The sequence below is a fragment of the Caloenas nicobarica genome, chromosome 1 (assembly GCF_036013445.1).
Source record: "Caloenas nicobarica isolate bCalNic1 chromosome 1, bCalNic1.hap1, whole genome shotgun sequence".
NCBI classification, from domain to species: domain Eukaryota; kingdom Metazoa; phylum Chordata; class Aves; order Columbiformes; family Columbidae; genus Caloenas; species Caloenas nicobarica.
Window position 1 is genome coordinate 119,161,244 of NC_088245.1, and position 27,536 is coordinate 119,188,779.

A 27,536-nucleotide genomic window follows, 5' to 3' on the forward strand; every position below is an offset into this window, starting at 1 on the left:
GTCCCGCCCCAGGCCCCGCCCATCCCGCCCGCGGAGGGGGCGGGGCAACCCCAGGGGCGGGGTCAGTGACGCGACGTGACGCCAGAGGGGCGCCCTTCCCGCCACCACGAGGTTGGCGGCGGCCGTTGGCGCCATGCGGCGGCGCGCCGGCCTCGCGGGCGACGCGCAGGTAGCGCGCGCGGCCCGGTGGGCGCGGGACTGGCCCCGCCCCTGCCCGCCCCGCGGTCGGCGTGTGGGGGGACCCCGCTGGGGGGGGTTGGCTCCCCAGATGAGGAGAAGGGGAAGAGAGGCCTGCGTGGCGGCCCTGAGGGAGCGATGGCGCAGCGGGGCTCCGCGGGGGTGCCGGGGAGTGCCGGGCAGGGCAGGCCCAGCGCTGGGGAGCTGGCTGTGTGGGGCACACTGGAGCTCGGCACCTGTGGGGGTGGGGGGGTGAGGGACCCTCCCCATTGTAAGGGGGCAGTGCAGTGGGGGCCGTGTAGGGGAGTGCCAGAGACACCCCCCCGGCTGGAGGAGAGCGTAGAAAGGGCGGGTTGTGTTCCTCTGCTGGGTGTCAGAATTCTGCCTTGTTCAGCCCCCTGCCAGGCGGGGAAGGGGGATTCAGCTCATGCAGGTCCGGAGCCAAGGTACATAACCGGAGTGACTTGACTGTTGTGCAAGAGATCTGTGAGGACTGAAGTCAAATTTCCTACATCCAGTCACCTGCCATGAAGGGCTGGACAGAAAACTGCTCTTCTCTGTTGTCTTTAAAATACTGTGTTAGCAGGGGGAGATATTGAGTAGCTGCTTAACCAGAGAAAATAAAACTTGTCTGCTGGCAGTGCAGTGTTGCAAAGATCTGTGTTTACAGTGGGAAATATAAATGAGAATTTTCTCCTCGTATATTTAATAGCTCAATCCCAGTACTTCTGCAGTGTATTTTCTTTGAATTCAGCTTCTGCTAGTGAATAGAGCTGGTTTTGTGCCTGTACAAAATATGCTCCATAATTTTGAGCAATACTGACTTGTCTCTCTGTTTCTCCTGTTTGCAGACATACAGATGGTTTTCTTTTATAGAGTTCTGTTGCCATGTGTTTATTCCATATTTTCTTGAGACATAAATGAGTTGCATTTTCCTTGAATCATGTACTGTGGTGGTACTTGGCTATACTAACTTTGCCACAAGCACTTTCTAAACACAGCTTGGAGCGTACAATTCATGTTAGAAAACTAAAATATTTTCTTCTGTACCTTTATTGTGGCTCTCATGCCTCTGAACCGGGAAAGCTGGAACTGGCCTGTTCTGTCCCTGTAACTGTCTGGGTTTGAAAGACAGATGGGAAAGAAAGACAGTAGAAAGCAAAACTGAAAGTAAATGTTTAACCTAGGGAAGCAGAAAGAGAGAACTGTAGGAAATGGTTGGAAAGGATAGAAGTGCCAGGGTAGCATTGTCTGTACCAGTGCTAACGGCTTTCATTTGGCTTGTACAGCTGGACTCAAGCGGCAATGCATGTTTTGTACCTTTAGGAGATAGTTGTGCAGTAATTTCTCTGTAATTTTAAAATAAATGCACATGCTCTTGAACTGTGGAAGTGAAGTTATTTTATAGCAATAGCTTGGCAGAAGAGGAAACTAGTAAACGTTTTTTTGTCTTAACGCAGGATTAAATTACTTATATGTGGCATTAGGTTGCAAACAGTTGCAAATATTTTGTACTTCTCACAAAAGATTAATTGTTTTGAAAAAATACAATTTCCTTTAAAAGGGCTGTTGTCATTTAGCAAGGTGACTGAGGATCTTGCAAATATTTGAGTTAATTAAAAAAACTCCATTCTGTTGTATCCGCTACTACAGTCTCAAAACAATAGCTTGGCATATGCATAGCTGGTCACATTTTAAAATATTTTTTACAGCATTCTGAGATACATTGTACACATTTTAGGTGAAGAAACATATGCAGAGAGGTAATATGATTTGCCTTAAGCCAGAGTGGCAAAAATTAGATTAGAGTCAAAGAGTCCATCTGGGAGACTTTCAGGTTTAGTTATTACTGGATATTTCTCTTTTAAAAGGTTATGAATTTCTGAAATGATGTAATACAGAGAAATATATTTGTCCGAGAGAAGAGATTCAAGCAGAAAAGTACTGCAAGGCTGGAACAGTGTCTTTGGTTGGTTGTTGGTTTCTTTGTGGTGGTTTATTTATTTATTTATTTTTAATTTCAGAAGACCGAGGCCAAAGAGGAATTTGTTAAAGTTAGAAGGAGGGATTTGGAAAGGCTGACAACTGAGGTTATGCAATTGCGGGATTTCTTACCCAAAATACTGAATGGGGATATCCTGGCGATGTTCCAGAAACTGGATGCTGTTGAATCGAGTGAGTAGTACCATGTTACAAGCTATTATAGTTTCTGCCAAATCTACTTAGAACCAACTGTCATGCCCTTATGAATAGTCATGGAGTTTGTGGAAGTATTCCAGATTAAACTATCATGTTCAATGTCTGCTTCAGTAAACTGATGTGTTTGTGATGAAGAAAATTACAAACTGTATTAGAAATAATTAGACATGTCAAATTAATCTTCAAAAGTATTTTACTGTGTATAAAATCATACTTAGTTCAGACAGTAAGGGAAGATGTATCAGGAAAAAAGTGATTCCTCTTTGAAAACAGGTGAAAGCATTCTGTTTTTCAAAGTGTCACTTTAGATGCACAGCAAAAAAACATGGTAAATAGCTGTGGATAAAACATTGAAGGAACAGATAATATCGTTGTATTTAGCCAGTCTTGGTTTTTAGCTTGCGTGCGCTTTTATTGCCATAAATATAATTAAAAAAAAAAAAAAGTTGAAGACTCTCTGTTATGAAGGTCTTTTTACTGCTGTCCCCAGAGTCCAGTTTTTCAGTGTTAAGATTCTCTGTGCATTATTTTTTCTACAATTGCATCACTCCCAACATGCCATCAGGACCAAAACTGAGTCCGCCCCATTCCTAGTCTCTAGGTTACATCCAGCAGCACAATTCAGCTGGTCTCCTAGGAACTGTTTTTTCCTGAAAAGATGCGGGACAAGCACTGAGATGGATTACAGAGGGTGTATCTCTTCTGGAATATCAAGCAATTAATTGAAAATTAACTTGCAACAGCTAGGTAAGATAGAGCCTGAAGGCCTGTCTCTGATACCAAGTAACATATAGGGGCAGAGCTTCCAGCTGCTTCAGTGATCCACTCTTTGGAAAGAATCTCCCATGCCACCAAATCCTAACAGAGGTGAGAAGACCCTACCACCTCTCCTGCTGCTAGTTGAGATGTCATCCGTGTCACAAGAAGTGATGTAGGATCTGGAAATGTTCTCTTTATGCCATCGCAAGGCATGAAGGACTGTTTCCACCTCAGGAAGAGTGTTCAACTCTGGGAATCTTAGAAAAATAGCTCCGACACATTTTTCAATATTATTATGCGTATGTTTAGTGTAACTCTGTCTACTGCGGAAATGTGAAAAGGTTGCATTTAACATTGATCTAGCATTTGGATCAGTAGAGCTGGAATTCCATCACTTGCTGGCATTCATCCTAATTGTACTCAGTTCTCCACCTCCCAGAGCTTTGAGATTAGAACTCCTGTCCAGAAAAGCTCCTGGCTGGGCCAACAGCACGAATGAGGCGCAGGATTTTAGTGTCAAGAGGGAAGGAACTTTCTTAGCAGGTGTTTGTGAGTTGCAGCTGATGGGAGAACCTGATGGCTTTCCCTCTGTTTTGGCTCAGGACCACGGTGTGCAGGAGTCAGCAGCACAGCTGCAGTCCTTAGTGTCACCAAAGTGTCTGCTGCTGTGTGTCACGAGGCTGTCAAATGTCGGGACTGGTGCGTGCAGCCTTGAGTTCTCTTCAGAGCAATGGTGTGCACAGCCGGGAGAGTTGAACGGATGTAATAGGGGGAGCTTCCAGGAATGAGGCACACCTGGAACTAGATCATCTTTTTCCCTCTAGAATGGCCCTAGGCGTAGTTTCCCTTGGCATAAAACATTGTGATACCTTAGAGGAGGCTGAAACATCATCTTTTTTTTTTTTTTTTTTTCCCCTGGAAGACTTCAAAAAGGTCCGGGTGGCATTGTATTAACACTCAGTAAATACCGTTTCCCTTCTCCTGGCTCAGTTTGGTTCCAGGACCTTTGAAGTCTGCCAGTGAAGGATGGGGCATCTTTGTGTGTCTGCTGGCTGTGCCGATACTGGATTCAGAGCAGATCCATCCTGTCAAAGGCTGGAGGTGATTCTTCTCATTCGGGAGAGCTTGTTTCCTTGCAGCAAGACAGATTTTCACTGGCGTTGGGTTCCACTGGATGTATTACCTGGCAAGGATGAGCAGGTTCTTAGTCTGCCCTTGATAAGCAGAGTGTGCCCTACACTGGCTCAAGACATCTTTCTGTCAAGTATTCAAGATTAACATCCACATCGTAACAGGTCCATGGGACTGAATTTTCTTTACTTGATAGAAGGAAATAAAGTTTCCTACCGCTGACATGAGTTATTAATCAAAAACTCAGTCTATTGCCCACTTCGTTCTTTTCTTTTGGATTGCAGGGTGCAAATAGCTCAGTGCTTTGAAGGGCATGTGCTGGCACATCTGTATTTCCTAGGAGAGGACCCTTGCTTGGTCTCTTTGGTTTCTGTTAAAAACTCAGTGTTAGAATTGCAGAAGGGCTGAGTGGAAGTGGGTTCTGCCTCTTTAGAAAAGCTGTTCGTGACTAGGTTATCTTCTATACCTGCTACTCAAAGCAACATGTATGTATTTGAGATGATAACATTTTGCCAGTTAGGACCCAAAAAGAAAGAAATTTATTTCCCAATGATGTAGAATTACTAAATAAAACACCAGCATCCAGGCTTTTTGGATAATAAAGACTGTGGTTTTTTAAATGATATTATTTTTTCAATGATTGAATTTGATATGCTTTTTGATAAATACATTCAAAGATATTGACTGTATGTAAGGGGAAGTTTTTGAAGTGTTTTAAGCCATAGAACATACTCTTGTGTTCAACTGTTTGGCTCTTGAAGTGGGATGAAACTTGGTTTTTAAGCTAACCAAAATCACAGTAGATGCTGTTTGGACATTACTTTTTGGAATGTGTTTCCTTTTTTCAGTATAAATACTAAGCATCTAAAACTGTGCTTTTTAAAGTAAAATACAATATGCAACAGTTAAAAATACCCTTCAATGTGAATTCTTTAAAACAGATATAGTAATCGTGAAATATAATACTATAACCTTGATTTCTATTCAGTAATATAAAGAGTCTAAATTGGAATATATTTCTGATAACATAAAAGATTAATTTTTTAAGGGAATTGTAAGATTTGCTTGTCAGTGACATAATGTTTAAGTAGTTTATAATGTCTTATTTTATAAACATTAATTTTAAATGTTTGGAGTAGTTGCGTTTCATTCTTACTATTCATATAATTTGTATTTTGAAACGTTCACTTTTGACTGATCTTGGTATTCTTTTTCTTTGGTTTTCACTATACTCACTGAATTTCAGAGCTACTGGACATGAAAACCACCATGAAAACAAAATAGAAAATTGAGTAAATTTTTAAAAATCCCTGAGGAGTCGAAGCTCAGTTCCAGAATGGTGTCTTATAGGCACACAGTATTTAACAGCCAGATATGATTCTTTTAGTCTTTCCATGTTTTAAATCAGAAATGTCATGTCCGTCTAGTTTCTTCTAAGAACTGTTGAAATGTGGCCAATTGTGATACACCAGTTCAGCCACGAGGAGGTGATCTAACACAAGCAAATAGTTAAAGCACCCTCTTAAAGTTGCTCTTGGATTCTTTTTTCTTTAGTGCAAGCCAGTTGGTCATAACTTATTACTTTGTTTATCTGATTTATCCTATCACAGACATGGAGAAAAAGGAGGAGGAAATAGAGCAGCTGAAAATGGATTGTGAACACTTCAGAGCCCGTCTGGAAACAGCCCAGGCAGATTACATGAGGGAGAAGAAGGTAGATTTGCTGTCAGAATATTTGTACCCATATGCTTGAGTTTTAATAACAAAAGAAGTAATGATCAGTCTTTCATGTTCGCGTCACAAAATACAGCCTCAGCCTGGAAAACAATCTGAGATTTCTATTTATGTAGTCAAGTGAGTAGATTACTTACCTATAAGTTCATGACTGATGGTTTTTTTTCTCCCATGATATTTCTAGAGCAAAAGGGTCGATATTATAACTAGACAAGATACAATATGTTGCAGTACCAAAAAGTATTCAATGTGTACAAACAAAGGTACCAATGGAGAATCGATCTCCCACTTAGGTGCATAGCTCCTGCATAACTGCATAGATCTCTCTTAGCTTCCATAGGGTGCAAGGTGCGATTGTATGGGATTACATTACAGGCTTCTTGTTAGGGCTTGTTTTTGTCTCTATGAAGTTAAAAATCAACCATTAGCATTTTGTTTATATTAACACATTGAAGTAAAACGTTGGGTATTCGGGGAGATTGTGGTGTAGCTGGCATGAAAAGTTCCTTCACAGAATCAGTTCTTTTGAGTTTCGTTAAGTATTAATGTGTTTTTGAAGAGAACCATGGAAGATAATGTAAGCAACACAATGTACGAAATGAAACCAGCCTCTCTTTTGGCTTGCTATAAGCTGTGTGCCTTTGTTTAGTTTTAGTAGTCTTTCTCAATGCACCTGTTGATCCAATTGCCATGTACAGCTCTGAGTTAAATAACAATTCCAGGGCTCCTTTTGCTCTGTCAATATTGTATTTAGTGATTATGAGAGGAGAGATTCTTAACAATGCATGAATAGCAAAGACTGTGACTTCTCAGGCTGTGGGTCTTCTGTGAATCTCTTGAGGTTCAAATGGGATCACACAGGCCAGTGGCTTAATTTTTGAGAGGTGTGAAAATCAGTTATGATTGTTTGCTGCAGAAGTTCATTTCCTTGGAGCTAATAGCAAGATCTGCAGTAGTCAGCAGAAGCTTTGTTGGGATTCTACGGTTAGCATCTGCTAGCCTTGGGATTGCACAAAGACAGATGAATCTCCAGAAATTATTTCATTTTTGAAAAGGAATAAGCGAAGAGTTCAGTCATGCAGTTTTAGGCCATATCTGTGTAGACAAGTCATTCTGGAATGCAGTTTGGTATGGATGTAAAATATGATGGAATAGTTGTGTATCTGGATATTTCTTACCTCAAAATAAGTATCTTCTGTGACAGCTATTGCAGTTCAGCAATAGGTACTCAATTAGCTTTGCTGTGCACCCAGGTCCTTAGTTGTATAAGCATCCAGGATGAAATCTCTAAAATTTAATGTTGCTGCTTTAGACATTAACGAAGTGGGTCCCACTCTTTATGTTAATATTACAAAATAAATGGCAAGTGGTTTAGGTTTGTGATTTCTTTTGGATGAAAGTTTTAGCTAAAGTATGGATAGTTTACTAAGAATAGTCTTGGTGTTCCTGACCAAAACTCTTCTCTTCATACCTTTGCTGCTGTGCAGTATACACTCCTATCTAAATGGCTTCTATTATATGCCACAAAGGTGTATCTGAGTGGATTATGCTTATGCACATTGTGAAATCCTGTAGCTTGTTCAGGATAAAATAAGATGGTATATGTGTACATGTGATTTTTAGGTTTTTTTATTTTATTTTTATTTTCTCGTGTTAATCACATTGCATGGTGTTTTTCATTTGGTTGCTGTTCTGCTATGGGCATCCTTGTGTATAGTTTCTGATTTTTTTTTTACATATTTATCTTCTGAAGGAAAAGGAAGCGGTTCACTGAAGCAAACATAAAATAAATGCATTTTCTAGTTGAGCAGTGTCCTTTTCTTAGGAGATCATACATCAACATTTTACATTCCAAAATTCCTGTGCAGCGCTGTATCGCTGATCAGGGATTTGCTGTGCTTTCTGAACCTGAGCAAAACTTGAAGTGCACATGTTATTCTTGCCTAATGTCTTCTTTGTCTGTCTTTTCATAGTTATGTACTTAGGCGCTGCTGTATCCTTGTGCCTTGACCCTTTCCTGAAGATGGTGGTGTTGCACAGCACAGTGATGGCTTTGTGATCTGAACTCTCAGGAGAGCTGCTTCCAGCTGGGTTATTTGCTTTTGCAGGCTCTGTTCATTTTCCTGGCTCTTGAATGTACTACTTTGTTTTCCTTGCTTTGTACCTTTGTTCTGATGTTGCTTGTGCTAGCTTTGTGTCCTTGTTGGGAGATCTAGCTTTGGTATTATAGAGTTTTATGTCTTACTCTTCAGTATTAGCATCCAAATGCAAAATGCAAATAAAATGTTTTAAAAGATACATTTTCTAAGACAAGGACAGTGCAGAAAAGAAAGACAGGGACAATTAAGGGTTGGACAGGAAGATGCCTGTGGAGAATTTGTTGATGCACGCAGTGGCAGAAAAGCGGATAGGTCTGGCCATGAGTTATGTAAAAAATGAAATTCACCAGCAAGTGTCAGTCTTTTGCATATATCAAACTCTAAGCTGAAAGAGACTCCAGAGAGTAAATATGCACAGAAATCTGCTTGATAAATTTGAACTTTACAAATGCTAAGCTGTGTGTTCCATTAGCAGCATGTTAAAACAATGGAAATCAGGCTGTCAGGTGTGATACAGGAGGCTAGGCAGGTAACTGACAACAGAGTACAAGCAGCTTTATACTGCTTGATATCATATGAAATAAATTTTCAGATGAGTTTACATTTCTGTTCTTTGTAAACCCTCAGCACGAAAGATTGAGGCGAACTCTTAAAGTGACAAGACACTTATTTCAAAATCTTCATGGGAGTACATGGTTGAAAGTTTTTGTTCTGTTTACTTGCTTTCAACATTGATGTACAAAAGCTTCATTCTCATTTCTGCAGACATCATCCCGATAGCTAAACAGACAGGGGAGGCTGGGCTGAGGGCGGTGCTTTCCGCGGGGAAAGCAAGATCCTTCTGTTCTTTTGACATCATGTGATCTGTGATTCTCTCTCTCTTTTAATACTTGATTTAGCATCATTTTTCTCGATTGACCTTAGTCTTTCCCTGCAGCACTAATACCACCCCCCCTGAGTTAGCAGGGAGCCCTCAGCCACCCTGAGAGACCACAGACTGTGGTATCCCTGCCTTCATCTCACTGTCTGCAGGAGCTCTAACCTGAGAAGTGCAGCAGCTTCACTACCCCTGGGGCCATGGGTAGGAAGCTGGTGAGACCTAGAGTTGTACCTAATCTCATGTTATTCTTCTGGCCAACTTCCCACGTGACTGGAAAAAAAGTACTGCCAAATTGAAATTGTGTCCTGGTCATGCAGGATTGCTCTGTTCTCTCTTTATGCTTTGCGGGAAGGACTGCTGAGCAGCTCACTTAGGTGATGGATGCATGATGATGCCTGGGCTTTCTTAGTATGCAAGGTCCTCCAAATTTCAAACCTTAGGTGTGTTTTCCTGGGGCCTCTGTATTACTTTGCCACTGCTGATCAAGAATATGCCAATAGAAAAAAAGTCGGAAGAGACAACAGTATTTATCCTAGATATCCAGCAACTCTGCCATGTTGGCTAAGGCAGAAATTTATTTTGAAAAACAAAACGACCCGTTCTTCCTGCAAGATGTTTCCAGTATCTCTTGTAAGGTGTCTGGAAAGGCTGATCTCTCTGATGCTGAAATCCCTTCTCTCTCAGAGACGTGTAGCTATTTGCCTAGGAGGAGTGGAGTCTCCTATCAGTCTTCTCTAGGTGCCACTCAGTCTCGGTGGGTCACTTGGCCTGACCTTGTGGACAGGCTTCTGGTTACTGTCAGCCTCCACGATGTTCTCACTGCTTAGATATCACTCAGGAGAGAAGGTGTGTATCTGCAACTGCTGTGAGTTTGCAGCCCCCCCCATTTCATATATGGCCATGGTGATCTTTCTTGTTCTGTCCCTTAACCTAGAAACTTGTTTTGCCTGACATGAAGTGCAACCAAAATTTCCTTATGCTATTTTAGGAGAAACTAGACCTCCGCCAGCAGCTGAATGAGGCCAAGCAGCAGCTCCTGCAGCAAGCGGAGTATTGCACGGAAATGGGCGCAGCGGTGTGCACGTTGTTGTGGGGTGTCTCTAGCAATGAGGAAGCTGTTAAAACCCTTCTAGGAGGAGTAAGTATGGCAGGTGAATACTTACTGATGGTAATGCTGTTAGGTCTTAAAAATAAGGACCTTGCTCTGTAACATGCTTTAATATAAGGACATATTTCAGAAACTCATTGGGCTGTGAAAATGTTTTTGAATTGTTTATTCTTTGAGACCCATCCATTCTCATTTAAGAACTGTTGGAACTATAAAGTATTATGAAGCAGGCTGGGAATAAATGCAGCAATTAATTCTTATGTTACCAAGCAAGGATTATCTGTTTTCCGCCACACACAGTCAAACTAGAAGCAAGGCTACAGCTAGCACAATGTAAATATCTTTGCAAGCTAAGAGAAGAAGAAAATAATTCTTGGACACATGCAGCAGTTCCCATGCCTGTAAAAAGATTGGAAGAGCTATTTCCATGGAAGGAAGACATATCCAGTGATCCTCCACTTCTTTAAATCTTTGTCCTGCCTGAATACTTGCATGACTCTTGGAAATTTAGAGAGCCTAGCTGCTAATGAATCTTATTAAATCTTCAATGCTAAATGTGGACAGGTAGATTAAAAACCAAAACAAAAGCAGAACCAAACAAAAAAACCCAAACCAACACTTAGTGACAGTAGTAATATTACAACTAACACAGTTTCACTGCCAAGTGCAGCTGATGGAATGAGAAGGGATCAGAGAAAAAGGCCTGATATGGTTTTTCAGTCTTGTCACAGCCAACATGAGAAGGAATTGTTGTATTTAGTGTGAGTAAACTGATGACACAGTTTCTTCTCGCTTGATTTTTTCAGCAGCATGATGAACAGCTGAGTGAATAGGATTAATTAATTATAGTAAGTGGTAAACTAGTGTCTTTGTAAGAGGTTTTCCAGTTTGGGTGCACCAAAATACAAGTATAACTTTATAGTGGACATTAGAAAGCTGTACTGTGATACCTTTTTGTGATAAGCTGCGATGATGATAGGTCCAAGCAGCAGCAGTTACAGAGCCCCCACGTAGCAACAAAAGCAGTATAAAAATACATTCTGTATTTTCAGAACAGTTTATAACTGTAAGAGTCAACAATATTTAGTGACTAGCCGTTGTTTTTTGACTTATGAAACAGTATTGAAGTGGTGTGTTTCCCACAAACAAAATGCTAGCGGTGATGAAAATGGCTCTATTTCTACAAGGTGAGAGTAAAATTAGTAGAAGCCTTATTGAAAGCAGTCTTAAGTATCCAAGTTAAGTAGAATTAGATAAAAACAAAACTGTTACCTGATGATTTGTATAAGGCTAAAAAGCCCAACTGTGAAGATGCGATACTTTTGTTTCTAGATTTGCTTGAAATGCAAAATACTTCTACTATAGTCATTCCCATCAATCATCAGAGCCCATTGAACTGCTATGCTTCTGGTGAACGTCATAGCAACGTTTTTGGGCATCGTTTTCTTGTGATGGTGCACATAACATGATAAGGGTTTGCAACAAGAATACTAAGAAAAACATAAACGACTTGTATGGCATTGCATCAACCACAGATTACAACTGGCAATGAGTCAGGTTATTAAAAGATGGTGAAGGTTTGTCATACCAAGTTTTTGGTTTGGTTATTTTTGGACAAGTTGTACAGCTTCTAGCATCTTCCTCCCTCCCCTGAGAAGGTGCCATGGACTACAAAAACAAGAGCATCCAGAGCACTTTGAACCTGTTTCTCATATTTAAGCATGCGGGGAGGTTGACGTCAATTCAAAATCTTTTCATGCATTAGGGCACAATGCGGAAGCTCTTTCAGTCTTTGCACAGATACAGAAGTAGGTCTGTTGTGCAGTTCTGTAATGCAGATTGACTGATATCATGCCTGGGACCAATATACCATTTGTGTCCATACGGGTTGGGAAAGTCAAAACGAGAGCAGCAAATTTGGAAGTTAACACAAGTAGTTTTTGAGGCACAGGGGGAGAGCTGCCTACTGGTTCTGCCTGTGTGTAACGTTTCTAGAGAGAACTTGAAGAAATGTTCAGAGAAGCAGCGTGAGAGAGTGTTTTCAAGAAGGCCTACCTGCATGTGCCAAAAAAGAAGTCAGTTAATCCCCATGAGATTGTTTTAGATGTCTTTCAAAAAAATTTCAACCAGGTACCCACATGACAGGGCTCTCACATGGAAATGCAAACTGAAGGTTTGATTTCAGAATGACATCGAGGCTTGCTTCAACTTGAGAAATTTTGGGTCCGACAAGGTGGTCTGGTACTTTAGTTATCTGCTATGGTGACAAACGGCTTTATACTTCATAGCAGCAGTTTTGCGTGTTAACTGATGTTTCACACAGGAGTTACTTGGACAGCAAAGGGTTCACTGTACCATTTGAGCTCAAGCACCTTAATGGCTGCTCTCAGATTTGTCCTTATCTCTGTGTTTGTGGGTGAGACATTCTTCGGTCCCACGAAAATACTGTCAAGCTAGTAAGAGACTGCACAGAGTACATAATGTTTGCTATTTATAAACCTGGTTGGTCTAACTGTCCCAGATCCTCAAACATCACTACTAGTTAATTAATGGCTGTTTCTAGAAGTCTCAGCAGAGAGCACACCAGTGGTACCTCAAGAGATTGACAAATAGAAGATTTTGGTTGTTTTCTGTGCAACATACCAACTACTTGGTTTGCTTAGTACTCTCTTCTGTTCCCATGTAAATACATATTTTCACAATGACTTATACTAGTCTGCTATAGTAGGCTCTCTTCATTTTTCTCTCATGGCCTCTGCTTCTTGAACTATAGTAACTACTTATGCTAAAATTTCCATCTTTGAGGTGTAGTGTCCATACAAGTATATAAAGTACATCTAGCACATGCAGAAGTGCACTTTTTTCCATTCTCTTTCCCCACGGTGTCTTCATTCCTATTCTTCTGGGACCACAATATCATTTGTGAAGACAGTGAGTATTGACCGATCCTGATTTTTACGTCTTCTTGCTGGAGTCACCCCCCAGGAGCTGTACATATTTGATATGGTGAATGTGCAACAGTGGAGGAATAAATAAATGTTACCAGTAGCTTTTCACATATTGTCAAAGCAGTAGTTTTGACAAAATATTAAAATTTTTAGTCACTTTGCAAAATGAATAAAAGTTCAGGCATTTCCTGGGCTGTCCCATTGGGTCACTGCCAGGAATGACTTAATGTTTCAGCGGTTTCATAAAACAATTGGCAGCATTATTAAAGACACTAGGAAACCTGGCATTATGGGCTCTCTGTTACATTATTTTTGTTATAAAAAACCAGTATACTTTGTGGGAAATAGTGTTACATCAATGTTTTACAGATCAGAATTACTAATAAACAGGAACAGTTTTCTCCATCCTTTGTGAGCTCTGTCTGTTCCTCTGACCAGGCTCTTTCGCCTGCCCTGAGCCTTGTACCAGGTGGCTGGTTCTTCAACCGAGATACCCCAAATGGAGCAGTATTTGTTTTCTGGTTTTGTGTTGTGCTGGGTTTTTTTGTGTGTGTGTTGGTTGGTCGTTTGTTTGTTTTGTGGGGTTTTAATTTTTTTTTCTTTAGAGTGACTGTATGTTTTAATAATTTTGCAACTGTCCAGTTTTACTGTAGCTTCTAGTAATCATAGTTGCTGTAGTGTGTATAATCTTTTTTTTTTTCTCCACGCTTGCAGAGTAAAGCAGTAAAGTTTTTCACAATCACTGCACAGACCATGGAGAGCTTTGTGACGTCATTAAGTGAAGACATGAAACAACAGGATTTGGATTCTGATGAAAATCAGTTTGTATTAGCTTTGGCGGGGATTGTAACAAGTAAGTTAATGTTGTCTCTCAGAAGAGGGAGGTGGGAGGTGTTCAGTTTCTGCCTGAGGAGGAATCAGGATGGTGAAACAGAGTCTTGCTTTACTGAAGCTGACATAAATTTTGCCAGTGAATTTTATGTTCCCAAGATGTCTGTCTTTGTCTCTGTTATTTGAGAAAGGGGGTTGCTGAAACTCAAGTGTGATAAAGAATATGGGCAGATGAAGGATGTAGAAGGTACCAGTCTAATCATCCTAGTTACACCATAATATAGTTTTCTAGAGTAACACTACTTTAAAAGAACACTGAGGAGGTCGTTAAGTGCCAAGTATTCCGAAGTTAGAAAACACCAGACCAGAAGTTCTCAGTGCAGTCTTAACACAGCCCAGCGTGCACAAACATTGCCATAACAGTAATTATGTGCTGTATCCATAGTACCTCTCCTTATTCTGAGGATTCCAAAAGGCATCGTGATGTACTTGCAGAGGAGAGAGAACATGAGGCTGTGTGGAAATGGGAGAACCTTGTCATGCAGCAGATCCCCAAGCTTACCTGAATGGGAGGCCAGAGAGCCAGGTTCTGTCCTGAGTTGCATACACCACGCTTCACGTGTTTGGAGAAGGCTTGGCCAGGTGCTCAGTACAAAGAAACTTGCGTTGCTGGAAAAAACCTCTTGCACATAAGGGTGCCCTGAAGCATCGGGCACGTGTAACAGAAAATATTAAAGGGAAGTCTGCTCTGGGGTAGTAGTCTGTGGAAGTGGTTTTGCCTTTTGGTTGTGCATGAATAATGCAGCACTTGCAGAGAGGTAGGAAACGAGCTTTTGAGTAGAGGTCCGTGAGAGTTTTGGTTCTGTAATATGCCAGGTATATTGGATTGAGTGATTGTAAAACGATCTGCAATCTTGTTTCTTTAAAGTGGGGCCTCTAATGATCAGCTTTGCTTCAGTCCCACATTATTTGTCTATGAATCCAGACTTTTGTTTCGTAATTCACTGTGTTACTATCAGGATACTGAGCACTCTGAATAAATATTACAATTACTGAAGTAGAATTATGAAGGAGTTTTACCAGGATAATTTGCTGCTTCAGTATTTGCTACGTAGCTTAATATAGTTTGAAGTTTATATAGATGCCGTAGTTCATTCTTGAGAGCTGACGTATCTCTTTAGTGATCTCGATAATTAGCATAAACTTTTGTTTTAAGCGTGATTTTTATGGTGATGGTTTGTGTTCTCTCACAGATGTGGCAGCGCTGGCATGTGGCCGTGAGTTCTTGGTTAATTCAAGTCGCGAATTACTGGACACCATGATGCACCTCCTGGGAGACTTGAAGCCGGGGCTCTGTGCCAAATTTAAAGTGTATGACAACTTTACTCTTTTTTTTTCCTTTCAAATGAAATGCGTTATCTTGCAGTGTAGGTCACAGTGATGAGAGCAGTTTTCCTACTCCCCCATTATTTCCTTTTCTGTAGAGGAAATGTAGTTTTTGGAAACTCTTTTCACAGTAGCATTCCTTGCAGATATACTAGGCTTGGCTACAAGGCTAGCTTCATACAGTTTTTGCGTCTCTTTGGAAGTCTCTTAAGCACCATAATACTGCAGAGATCAGCAGGGATGCACTCCTTTACCTTAGGAACGTATCGTGAGTTGAGAGTCAGATAAAGAAGGTGCGAGGTCAAGTTTTAAAACAAGAGAGGATGTGGCAAATGTGGACTCGTATTTATTCCCTTCCAATATGAAGACTGTGAAATGCTACATCTGCTTACGGAAGAAAATGAGTTATTTATCTATGAAGAGCAAAAGTTAAATCAGTTTATGCTACTAGTAGCCAGAAGCACCATGCAGTTAAGTTTGTAGAAAGTAATGCCTATAAAGCAACATTATGATACAAGATTGTAAAGAAAAGGCTATGTTGCAGAGTTGAGATGCTGCAAAAGTGGTACTTTCCAGCTGATAGAGAGATCAAATAAACTATCGTCTTTGCCTTTTTCTCAGAGCTGTTACAAGCTGAGGCTATATGGCCTTGACTGAGCAAATTACTGTGGCTTAATGAATACTTGCTTATCCGCTAAGCTGCGGGCAGTTGTCCTGTACACCTGGTTCATTTGTTCACACTGGGGTGGTTTTTTTGGTTTTTTGGGTTTTTTTTCATAAATGGGACACACATACACACACACAAAAGAATTCATACCCCAGGCAGCTGTCACAGCTCAGCTGACAAACAGCAACCCCATCAGCCACAGTAACTTGACTGTGTCCACGCACACATTTAGGCAGGTTGTACGTGACAGGTCTGAAATCAGGCTCAGTCTTAACTTCGGTTAGGTTTTATCTTGCCTTACCTCAGCTATCAGAAGGCGATATGTTGAGTATCTGCGAACTGTCTGGGCTCCTCCCCGCAGTCAGTGTAAGGAGATGGTGCTGTCAGGTGGTCGCTCCCTCAGCCCGTGTTAGGGGGAGCGAGTTGCCCTCCAGAGGTGCTTGACTTTCCCCATTGTGTAGCCAGGGGGAAGCTGAACAGCCTGTGCTGTAGGTAGTGGTCAGATACTTTAATGTCAGTCATTTCCTGTGTTTCCCAAGTGCTGGGCTTGAAGGTCAGCATTCGAAACTGGGTAGTTAACTCTTATAGCGGTGGGGATGTTTTTTGTAGAGCCCCAGCTGAAGGATTTGTATGAGAATCTCAAGAAAGAAAAGGTAATTTGAGCCTTCATGTATATAACAAACAAAATGCAAAAAGGGCCTATACTGTTTCAAAATCTGTACAGAAAAAAGATAACAAGAGGAGACTTTATTTTGAGAGGAGGAGGGAGAGGAAAGTGTTCCTAAACACACACACACAGACACACACTCTGAATTTCAAGAGGATGTGTGCCTATGGGTCCAGATAGATTATTTTTTGATCATTTCAGGTTGTATTGATGTAATTGGACAGTGTAATTGGATTTCAAGGCCTTCTCTTTGAACTGATGTTTTGGGTGGTTTTTTAATTATATTTAAAAATCTGTCTGCTTTGCGGAAGAATTACACATGGTGTTATAAACTTGGCTGCCATACAGCAATACTGATAAAATATACATAAAACAATCCCATTAAGTGGCTAGGGATTCAATAGGGGCCAGCCTCTTAGGCTAACAAATCGAGTGAAGCCTAAAAAAGAGGTTGCATGAGGTATTTGATAAATGAGAAACGTTAAGCGTATGTTACAATAACTTGAATTCAGTGCAATGATAATATTTTCCAGTAATCTTTCTTCTTACTTTGAACTTGACATTTGATAAAAAAATGCTGTATTGTGACATTAGAGCAAATGCCAGAAAGGAGATTTCTTCATGGCCTGGTCACGGAACAAGGGATCCTAATTTGCTCAAATGTTTTAGTGCAAAATGTTTCCCCTGTGTTTGTCTTTCATGACTGTGGTCAGGTTTCCTTTTTGTCTATGAGCACCCTACGCGTCTTGTCTGTGTTCTGTTCTTAAACCCCGTTTCTAACACTAGATCTCTTTCCTGTCCTTTTTGGGGATTTTCCACTCTCCCAGCCCAGAAACTCCCAGGGTCCTCTGCAGTTAAGGCTTTTTAGCTGCTTGTTAAATAATCAACATTTTCATAAGCAGATGTATCAGAAACTCCCTTTTCTCCCTACCATAAGGAACACAAGGCAGTACAAAATGACAGATGAATGTGAGATAAGGATATGATAGTTAACAGAAATTGTAGTGAAATTTCAAAGTTAGAGATAGACAGACTCTGGAGTCATCATAAATAATGTTTACATACGCACACATATAAATATACACAGGCAGACACATTTTTAAAACTATACCTAATGGATGAAAACATCTGTACGTTGTTTTGGAAAAGCAATGTGTTTTTCTCAAAATATCACCACAGTATTACGTGGAAGGACGTAATCAACTTTAATCAGTTAAAGAAAAAAATTTGGCTTATTATTTTCAGGGATATGTTTGTCCTTTGCTCAATTTTGAGGTTTTACAGTTCTAGCTTTTATTTTCAGAAATATTTTACTGTGTGACAAATCAGGGGAAACTCTCAGTCTAATTCTTCACACAGCAGTTTCAAACAAAACAAGATGATAAAGAGAGGAGTTCTCTTCCTATTCTAGTTCTAGCCATTCTGTGTTTCACTTGTAACAGTATATAAATAAAAAATTTACAGGGGAAAGCTGTCATTTGTTCCAGCACTGCTACGGTATTCTTTGTTAGACCATAAGTAAGTAATATTAATAAATATGTCCAAAGCATCTATGTCACTGCTGGGACTGAAGTCTCGTGGGTGTCTTTGCCTTCCTGAAATAGCAGTGGTGTAAAAGACTTCAGGTTTTCTTCTCAGTGGTATAGGGTTTGTTCAACATTTGTCAGCATTAGGCAGTCAATAAACATTTACACAATTGTTAATACCTTTAATTAAATTGTTAGGAATCTTCATATTTGCTAATGTAGCAGTTGAAAGTAGCCAGTAAAAATATGTACTTTAGTACATATTATAGTACATGTATTAAGCAGAAGAGAAGAGGCTTTAGCTGTGCTTGTAGTTCTAGATTTTAAAGAAAGCATTGACATATACAGTAGTACAAGATTTTAATTACATTTGGCTTGCCTAAACAGGAAGACTATGAAATGCATAACTAAAAAGCCCTCCATGTTAAAAAACAAAACAACAACAAAAACCAAATGGAAATAAACAAACACCCCTCCCCAACAAACAAAAAACAACAAAAGCCAACCGAACAACCATAGAAAGTATTGTTTATCCAGTAATTGTGTGTGTCAAGTTTGCTTCAATAAGCACTTTTGCAATAATTATTGTAAAAAATACATCATTAGAATGTGCAAATACTAGAGGTGAATGTGGTATAAAAAGCCTGGAAATGCTTCTGTGCTGTGCTCAGGTGAGTGTGTTTAATTAGTAATAATACACTACCACTTTTGGATTAGGCCCTTAAATTGGCTTGTGGGATGGGTTGTGTCTTCTTTTGACACTCCAAAACCACTGCAGTTCCCTGGGTCACCACCACCAGGCCACTTTGTCTGCACAAAGCAAACAAGAGAAGTAAAAATACAAACATAGCCGCATCTTTTTATGTCACTTTATTTCTTACTGCAAATGTCAAACAGATTAAGGATGAAAGAGACTGTCAAGAAATGTTAACACTTTCCCTTATAAGATACTGCTTTATTGATCATTTCATTCTGGCTGATTATAGGTATAATAATTATGGCTGTGCTCCTTTGTCAGGGCCTGGATTCTGGAACCCAAGTAGGAGCTGCAGAGGCTGTAAGACAAGGAACGTCGACAAGCATCCATTTTAGTTCCACAGCACACCTCGCTGCTTGTTGGTTGCCACTGATGAAGTAGATATTAAATCTACTGTTCCTTTTTTTTTTTTTTCCCTACTGCTTAAGGCCCTGGGTGATCAAACCTCCAGTGGTGCAGCACGTAATACAACTTAACACCTCTTCCATTGCAGGCTGACCCAATCTGTGTTACTTTCCTTTCCTCCTTTCTGAAGGTGTGCACCCAGAGGGTCTGAAAGTCTGCTGGTGGCGTAGCAACTTAAGCCATGAGAACCCATTTGAGAATAGGATGTGAGGTGTGAAGTCCGTTTGGAATAACATTATTTCCCTCTTGTATGGAAATGATGGCAGTGCAGTGACATGCAAGTTTATCACAGTCATGGGAGATAGCAGCTGCCCAGCTGGCCCCAGAACAGAGGAGAACATTCCATCCCATTCCTGTTTCTCTGCAATTGTTTTGTATGTAACCCAGCACCCAGCTGTGAGTGGGTATGATGACATGTTCCATAAATGTTGTAGGAGCCCTGCTCATTCATCTTCCTTTTCCATTGTCCAGAAAATTGACTTGGGTGTTATCATCTTTGAAAAGAAATAAAATAAAAACGAAAGAGCATCCATCATAGCATAGCATAAAGTGTCACTAATGCCCTCTCCCTTCAACTACTCCACAGCTGTAGAGATGATCTGCATAAAAGGCAGGACAGGAGAACAGCACTAGAAGGGTGAAAGAATTTGTAAGAAAACTTTTGACTCCAGAGTATGGCTCTTTTTTGGAGCCCAAAGAGGCAGAGCTGCCATTTCTGCATGCAGTTTCCTGTACCTTACAGAATTACCTCAGCTCTGTCATAGCTAAGGCTGAGGGGGTATCAGTAGCCAAACCCCCTTCAGATTTTGCAAGTTACTGATCGTACTGAAACTTTTCATGTTTGCAGTGACTTCAGCATGAGCCACTGTGGGAGAAGCCAGTGGGATCAGCAGGCTCGAGTGGTCCTTTTAAAATGCAGAGCCTTCTCCAGCCTACCTGGTTTTCTCTCTGTGGAGAAGTTGAGACTTCGGTTTAATTTAAAATCTGTGATTTATGCAGCCTCAAAATGACTAATGAACTTCCTGTTTTGAGAGGCTGATAAATTAGGAAATCCTGGGTTCGGAAGCTGTTGAAAATGTGGCTGAAATTAACATATACTTACTATGTGTATTTTTTTGTTGTTTACACATTGATGTGCAAGCAACAGTTTTGGTTTGTCAGAGATGTCATTTTAGGTTTTTTTAAATTGCTCAATTAAGGAAATATTTTCTAGTTGCCAGGCCACAGACCTTCTCTGTTACCTAGAAGTCAGGTTATGGGTTCTGTCCTTCAACATCAATGGCCATAATAAAAGAGCAAAACAAATTACCTTCTAAAAAAAAAGGTGGGGGGAGGGATGTTATTTGGAAACAGTTTTGAAGGGGTGCAGGTGAAAGTACCATTTGGCCTGTGTTATCCTGGGTTTGGTCCATGCTAAGACAAGAGCACAGTTTACAGCCAAATTGAATTCCATTGTTATTGACTTAAAAAAAAAATCCGCATGTACATTGAACATAGTCTGGATTCCTGAAGGCAAAGTAAATAGGGAGGTCCATGATGACATAATAAAAGACAAGCAGTTGTTTTTGTCACAGCAGAGTCTCACTCAGTGGCCCAGATGGTGTGGCCCTGCCTGACTGCAAGGGGCTGGAGGGGAGGCAGAGCGAGCTGCTTCTCTGCCTTGCACCCACAGTGGAAGGGATGAGTCTACCTTAGGAGGGAGTGTGCTAAGCTGACCTGGGACTACTAATGTCTTCCTTTTCCCTCCTTCAGGCCCATCCACTTCTTCCAAGTGCTTCTGTAGGCGTAGTAACTTCCCCTGCCAGCTGAGAGAATCTGCATTGGTGTTTGCTGTGTGCTGGCTAAATACTGCATCTGTTCGTGTTTGCAGGAGGAGGAGGAGGACCGTAGAATCACAGAATAGTTTGGGTTGGAAGGGACCTTCAGAGGTCATCTAGTCCAACCCCCTGCCATGAGCAGGGACATCTTCAACTAGATCAGGTTGCTCAGAGCCCCGTCCAGCCTGGCCTGGAATGTCTCCAGGGATGGGGCATCTACCAGCTCTCTGGGCAACCTGGGCCAGTTTTTCACCATCATCATTGTAAAAAATTTCTTCCTCATGTCTGGCCTGAATTTCCTCTCTTCTAGTTTAGAACCATTACTCTTGTCCTGTTGCAACAGGCCCTGCTATAAAGTCTGTCCTCGTCCGTGTCATAGGCCCCTTTTAAGTACTGAAAGGCCCCAATAAGGTTTCCCTGGAGCCTTCTGTTCTCCAGGCTGAACAACCCCAACTCTCTCAGCCTTTCCTCACAGGAGAGGTGTTTCAGCCCTCTGATCAGTTTTGTGACCCTCCTCTGGTCCCTCTTGATGCTTGAGAGAGGATGGCATAAGCAACATGCCTATGTTTCAGCTGAGTGGAGGGTCAGTGCACAGGAAGGCAGGTGTTGTAGAGGCTTCCTTTGACGTTGTTTCTAGTACTCTGTATATAGACTTGCTTTCTGTGTTTCCTACTGGGCCTTTTATTTGCCAGGGCAAACAGCTGATATGAGATGGTCATCTGCCCAGTGGGGATTGTCACGACGAAAGCCAAGTCCTAGTTCTGCACATTTCACCTAATAGATCTCGTGGAGTTTGACGAAACTTTCTCACTTCCGCGTGGGATGTTTTTCCGTGTGTTTGAAATACATGATTGAACAGTCAAGGCAAGGTTTTGCGCAATGTTGCTTATATATAATTTGAGACTTTTCTCTTTTATCAAAATATAAATTATTAGAATAGGCTTCTGCATCAGTACATGCTTGGCATAAATAGCGAAAGATGCCAAAACATGCAAAGAAATCAAAGGCATCACATCTTTTTTTCTTTCAATTCTAGGCTAATGCTAATGTCACTGTACAACGTGAGTATCAACTTGAAAGGCTTAAAGTACATCAGTGAAAGTCCAGGTTTTATTCCTTTGCTTTGGTGGCTATTGAATGGTAAGTTGCTCTAAGAACCTTGTAAATTGTGACTTGGGGTTTGTAGATTGGCAATAGGTGTTACAATTAACAGAACAGAAATGTATATCTGTAACCTGGTTATGTATAGCTTTTGTCAGATTAAAAGTGAACAAAAAGGGCAAATAGCTAGGGGGAGATGATGTGCATTTCTCACAACAATTTTGATACTGTATGCAATATTCCATGACTATAAAATTTAGGGATGGTAGAATTAAAAATAAGGAATGGAGAAATTTGGTAAAGTGGATTTTAAAAAGACACTTGTATTTTCACATACCGACTTGAAAATAAACCCCGAGGGCACACTACGTATCAGGTTGCTACCATTTAACAAAAGAAAATGTAACTGTGTTCTAACACCTTTTGGGGAAATAAACCAACCTCTGTTACTACACTCACTGGTGACAAAAGTGACCCCTTCTGCAGCTGAAGAGAGGCCTTGTGCTCTAATAGGATTTGGGCTTGCAAGGCTTGAGTACTATTCCCAGCTTTGCCTTTGGCGGGTGCAGGACTTCAAGGACGTCAAGGGTTTCTGTTGCCACTGTCAGGTACATGAGTGACATCAAGGCTCTGCTCTTTCAGAGGCTTCAAATCCCTGCGTAGGAGCCAGCAGAGATTGACGTTGCCAGTGTGTGTTGGACTTGGCTGGCAGCTGTGTGCACAGCTCGTAAGGGACGCTGAGGACAGTGGTAAGGACAGAGCCATGACACTCTCCTGCCTTTGAACTGCTCCTAGAGTTGCTCTGTCTTGGCTTTCTCAAGTTTTTGTGGCTCATCTGTGAGGAGATGTTGGTGTGCAGTTTATAGGGCTGGAGAGGTTAGTCATCATGGCTCTCTGCTGCTATGCAAAACCCTACTGAAATACAACCAGTAAATACTAACAGCAGCTGAAGTGAGAGAGGTTGCCTCTGCTTTTTCAAGGAATTAATTTGATATGGAAGTTTTGGAAAAGCTTTGATTTGAGCTGGTAAACTGGAAGCTACTTGTACTGTTCACAGTTCCCTCTACTGTTTTACAGGAAGTGTAGGTACTCGTGCTTTTCACCAAATAATTTGCTGTTTTGCAATGTCATAGGCTCTCTTTTCTGAGATCTCAGAAAATTAAGTAATCCTTGTAAAACTGGAAAAAAAGCAATTTTATAGGGTTTTTTATATAGTCTGAGAATTGTATTCTTGCAGAACTCTGAGTACGTGGTCCTTTGTTTTCCTGTGCTTAGTCAGTCCAGATTTTCCTTCTGCTTTATGTTTGGCTAATATATACATAAGCTGTTGTTCTAGGAAAAAAAAAAAAGCTCAAAAATTCCCAAATGTGGCCTTCTAAATGTTGCGATAAAACAAAGAAGCTTGTTGTTTGATGCAGTTTGTTGTTTGAAGAAGGCTCCTAGCTCACGTAAGAGGATGAAATGTGGCACAGTTATTATTAATTTGCAGCTGCTAATGGAAGTAAGAAATGGAAAGACTACTATGCATTTTAAAAGTGTTAATTTGTGTATGGCTGGCTTGTAGAAGGAAGGACAGGCATGGCTAATTCCTTCACTTTTTGATAATAAAAGATCTCCAGTTACAGCTAAGGAGGAAGATTTTCAGATAAACCACATCTGCAGGTTCAGATTTCTGACTTTGGAGGAAGTCTGCTCACTGTTGAGGGAGAGGGCTGACTAGTTTGTATGTCAGATGAAAGGTCAGATCCAAGACCTGATCTTGTTCCCATTGTTTTGTACGACATCTCTCTGGTTTTCTCTACATTTAATCTATTTCTAAATGTTCCAACTTGCAAAATTCAGTCAGTTCCTCTCACTCTTGCTCCTATCCTGTTTCTGTGCCCAGCATCTTCAGCTTCTGCCAGCCGTGATTCAGCTTAACAGTGTTTTCTGTGCAAGAGAAGAGAGCCCTGTGCTCTGCTGGCAGGGTATCCTGTATATGCCGCCTTCCTGCAGGAAGCTTCTTCAAAGAGTGTTTTGATTAAGGCTTATGAGATGATTCAGCTTTCCACAATTCCGTAAGCTTTTATCAGCATTCCCACTAAGAGAGGCCCCAGAAATCATCCTCTGACTTTTTTTTTTCATTTTCAGAGAACCATCCAATTTGCTTTTCCATTGTCAATTTGCAAGTGTCTGTGACCTAAGCCTACATATCAAGGCCATTTTTCTCCCTCTGGCTTGTACGCAGCTGATAAATACCTCAAATTCCTTCTCTGAATTCTCAGTCTGTGCCCGATTTTCTCATTCCCTGAAGAAGAATGTCTTTCCCATTAAGGGAAGAGAGCAAACCATTAACTTGATTTTCTTTATTCTGCTTTGTTGTGTCTGAGGCAAAGAGGGATTTGGTTCAGGTTGTGTAGCAGGCTTTTTGAAGAGATGGAAATATGCCTTGACATTGAAAACACATATTGGAAGAGAAAGGAAGAAAAAAAAATCTAATAAAGATTTCTAGTGGAGTAAGAATGTTAACAGCAAAGTGGGTTCATCTGTCCTACTGTCTTTGGAAGAATTGAATGAGCTTGTATAACTTCACACTCCCTTACAAGAATTCTTAATAGCTCTTTTGGCTGGAGGCTGTTCTGATAATAGGAGAAAAACAAATGTTTGACACACTTTTTGAAGGTAATGCAGATCTCTTTAGTTTTAGCACTCTATGAGGTGGACTGTCTCTTTCTACCTTTGTAAACACTGCCTAAAAGATGGACACACTTTAATAAGCAACACTGATCACTGAAGAGCATAATCTTTAGATAGCTTACGTAGCTGCTGTACTCTTGCGTAGGTATCAGCTATGCCTGCCTATACCTTCCCAGCCTGGTGCCAGCATAAAACACGTGAACGTTGACTCAGATTTCTGTCCATGGAGCAGCTTGTGGGATCAGTGGAGTTCTCTTCTTGTGGTGCACCGTTTGTTTGCAGAGCAGCTGTTCCTGTCTTGGAGAATTCAGGCAGCTTTAGTTTTCTCCCATCAGCTGCTGTCCCTGTGTTGATCTCTTGGCTAAGGGTTTTGCATAACTTTCAGATTTAAAGAAGCCCTGTCCCCAGCAATAGAAAAAGAAGTTATATAATTCTGGGTGAAAATCCACTTGACATATCTCAGTATTTTTTTCTAGTGTTTTATATCTATAGATGCAATAAGACTTTCCTTCTGTAATTCCCGAAGAGATAGACTGGGAATTTTCTCTGCCAAGGATCTTTTGAAGAATAAGAAGACGCAGTCAGCTCAGCGATTAATAATAAAGACTAGATCTAAGTTTTTCATTTTTGATCATACAGAGCATCTACCAACAAAAGGGTGCTGGAGAAAGTGAGTTTACGCTCTGTGGTTTGTTTGTTGTTTTGGTTTTTTACTATCCTGTATCTTTATTTTGGTTTTCCCCACTTTTCTTTTCTTTGAATGCAGTTTAAAAAATTGCTCTCCTTGGATATATGAGAAAGTGTGGAATTCAGAGAGACTGTGTCAGTGACATTTCTCATCCATAGCTGGGAAATTGCTCCAGGTACTTCATTAAACAAAAGACAACAAGAAAAGTATGACTAATTTTAGTTCTTGCCCTTCAGTTTCCTCCACTACAGTTCCACACGGAAATCTAGCCTTGTTTATCCAAATTCTTTGCAAATGACGGGCTCTGTTATAAATGCTTGTATGAAGCACGTTCTCATTTTGCTAATGCTGCCTGCAGCCTTCAATATTTGCTTTTCATGACTAACCCTGAAGATTTCTAATGCCTTGCTTTTCTGTTTGAATTGGTTATGGCTGTGAGAAAATTCAGGTTATTTGCATGGCAGTATGTTTTAAATAACAGCTGGGCATACAGAACCCCCCTATTTATAAACCGATGTCTGTATTAAAGCAAATTTTTGTTTGTAAATCAAAACCTCAGTTACTGGTCTTTCAAGTGCGCAACAGTTTTACTCTTCAGACTATGAAACGAGTCTTAAAAAGAGGATTGCCCTTCTTGCCCTTTAAGACCACATCCATTTTCTTAAATGCTAAGCTGTGAGCTCTGGTGAAGAGAGTCCCCGAACCCCAGTGAGCTGAGAGGCTGGACGTGGCCGAGGGAGGAATCACTGAACACTTGCCCTTTTCCATACTCCAGGCAGCTGCTGCAAATGATTCTTGCCCAGATGGAGCTGGGCTGGGCACGGTATTTCTCCTTTTGTGAATATACGCAAGAAACCTCAGTGTTGGTAAATGCATCTGTCACTGTAAAGCGTTGGTTTGTTCTTAGGTTGTTCGCCTTGTCCAGTCGCTCCTGTGGGAACCCTGGGAAGCCAAAGCTAGGATTGGTGGGAGCTGGACAATGTATCTGTCAGCTCACCCACAGATCTGCCAGCTGCAGAGCCGTGTCTGTGCAAGCTCCTTGTCACTCGCAGCCCCTAAGTGGCAGTCAGGCAAATTGGGACTGAATTGCTGCTTTGATCTGGGCCCTGGGAGTCACTCTCAAGGATTTCCCAGGTACAAGTGTGACAGGCGTGTGTCTGTGGGAGAGCGAGGAGTTCAGGTTAGCTGAACTCCATGTGAGAGCAGCCACCTTGGGCAGGGAGGAGACTGAAGCAAACCCAGCTGTTACACAGGAGCTGGGGCAAATACGTTGCAGAGAGAAAGCGCATTTGTGTTTGCAGGAACTGCAGCAGCAAAGCTCAGCCTTTTTTTCTGCCACAGCGTTCTCCCTGCTCCTTCCCCACGTAGCACCTTTATTGCAACACTTCTTGTCTCCTCAGACCTACCAGCATTACAAAAACGTCCGGAGAACTCTCTGCTGCCGCAGATACTGACTCAGCTCTGCCAGCAGTGGCAATGCAAAGAGATTTTACATGGGGCAAGCTGTGGCCCTGGCTCTCTCTGTCAGACATGCTGTGAATGTAGATAGTCTGACAGGTTCATAAAAAAGATAGGAGGAGCGACAGGACGCCCCTTCACGCTGTAGTCAGACGGTAATTGAATCGAATGACATTTACGACAGTAGTGGGAAGCTTTTGAAATACTGATTTTGTGCACAGGCATAGCTGTAAACAGCTTGCTGGTAATAAGTCTTGCGTTCAGGTGGCCAGATAATGGTGTGGGCACGTGTAAATTGAGTTCACTCAACTCAGACCCAATTGTAGATAAGCTGTTTAGCATTGATGTAACGCAATTACTTTAAACCCTGCTGTAGGGAACAGTTCATCTGAGAGCACGGCGCTAATGACAGATGTGACTAAGATCTGTCCACGTTATCGGTTGCTTTTGTCGGTGACTGGAAGCCAGTGACATCAAACGGTAGTGCTGGCAGCTAGCAGAACGTCAGCAAACTCCAGCAGT

The 27,536-nt window shown here is 41.2% G+C and overlaps 1 protein-coding gene across 3 annotated transcripts in view; it reads left to right on the forward strand.

The window, feature by feature from the left end:
- The first annotated feature begins 85 nt into the window (after positions 1-85).
- Positions 86-27,536, forward strand: part of HSF2BP (heat shock transcription factor 2 binding protein) — a 31,264-nt gene continuing 3,813 nt past the window's right edge. The window contains exons 1-9 of one of the 3 annotated variants that reach the window (XR_010606725.1): positions 86-169; positions 2,202-2,352; positions 5,877-5,980; positions 9,968-10,117; positions 13,750-13,888; positions 15,120-15,237; positions 22,128-22,231; positions 25,395-25,538; positions 25,635-25,731. Coding sequence is in view for 1 of the 3 variants with exons in the window: in XM_065641438.1 (XP_065497510.1) it covers positions 134-169; positions 2,202-2,352; positions 5,877-5,980; positions 9,968-10,117; positions 13,750-13,888; positions 15,120-15,237; positions 22,128-22,231 (802 nt within the window). In the remaining 2 variants the exon portion in view is untranslated. The remainder of the gene's footprint in view (positions 170-2,201; positions 2,353-5,876; positions 5,981-9,967; positions 10,118-13,749; positions 13,889-15,119; positions 15,238-22,127; positions 22,232-25,394; positions 25,539-25,634; positions 25,732-27,536) is intronic. The other 2 variants (XR_010606726.1, XM_065641438.1) reach the window with 2 other exon arrangements.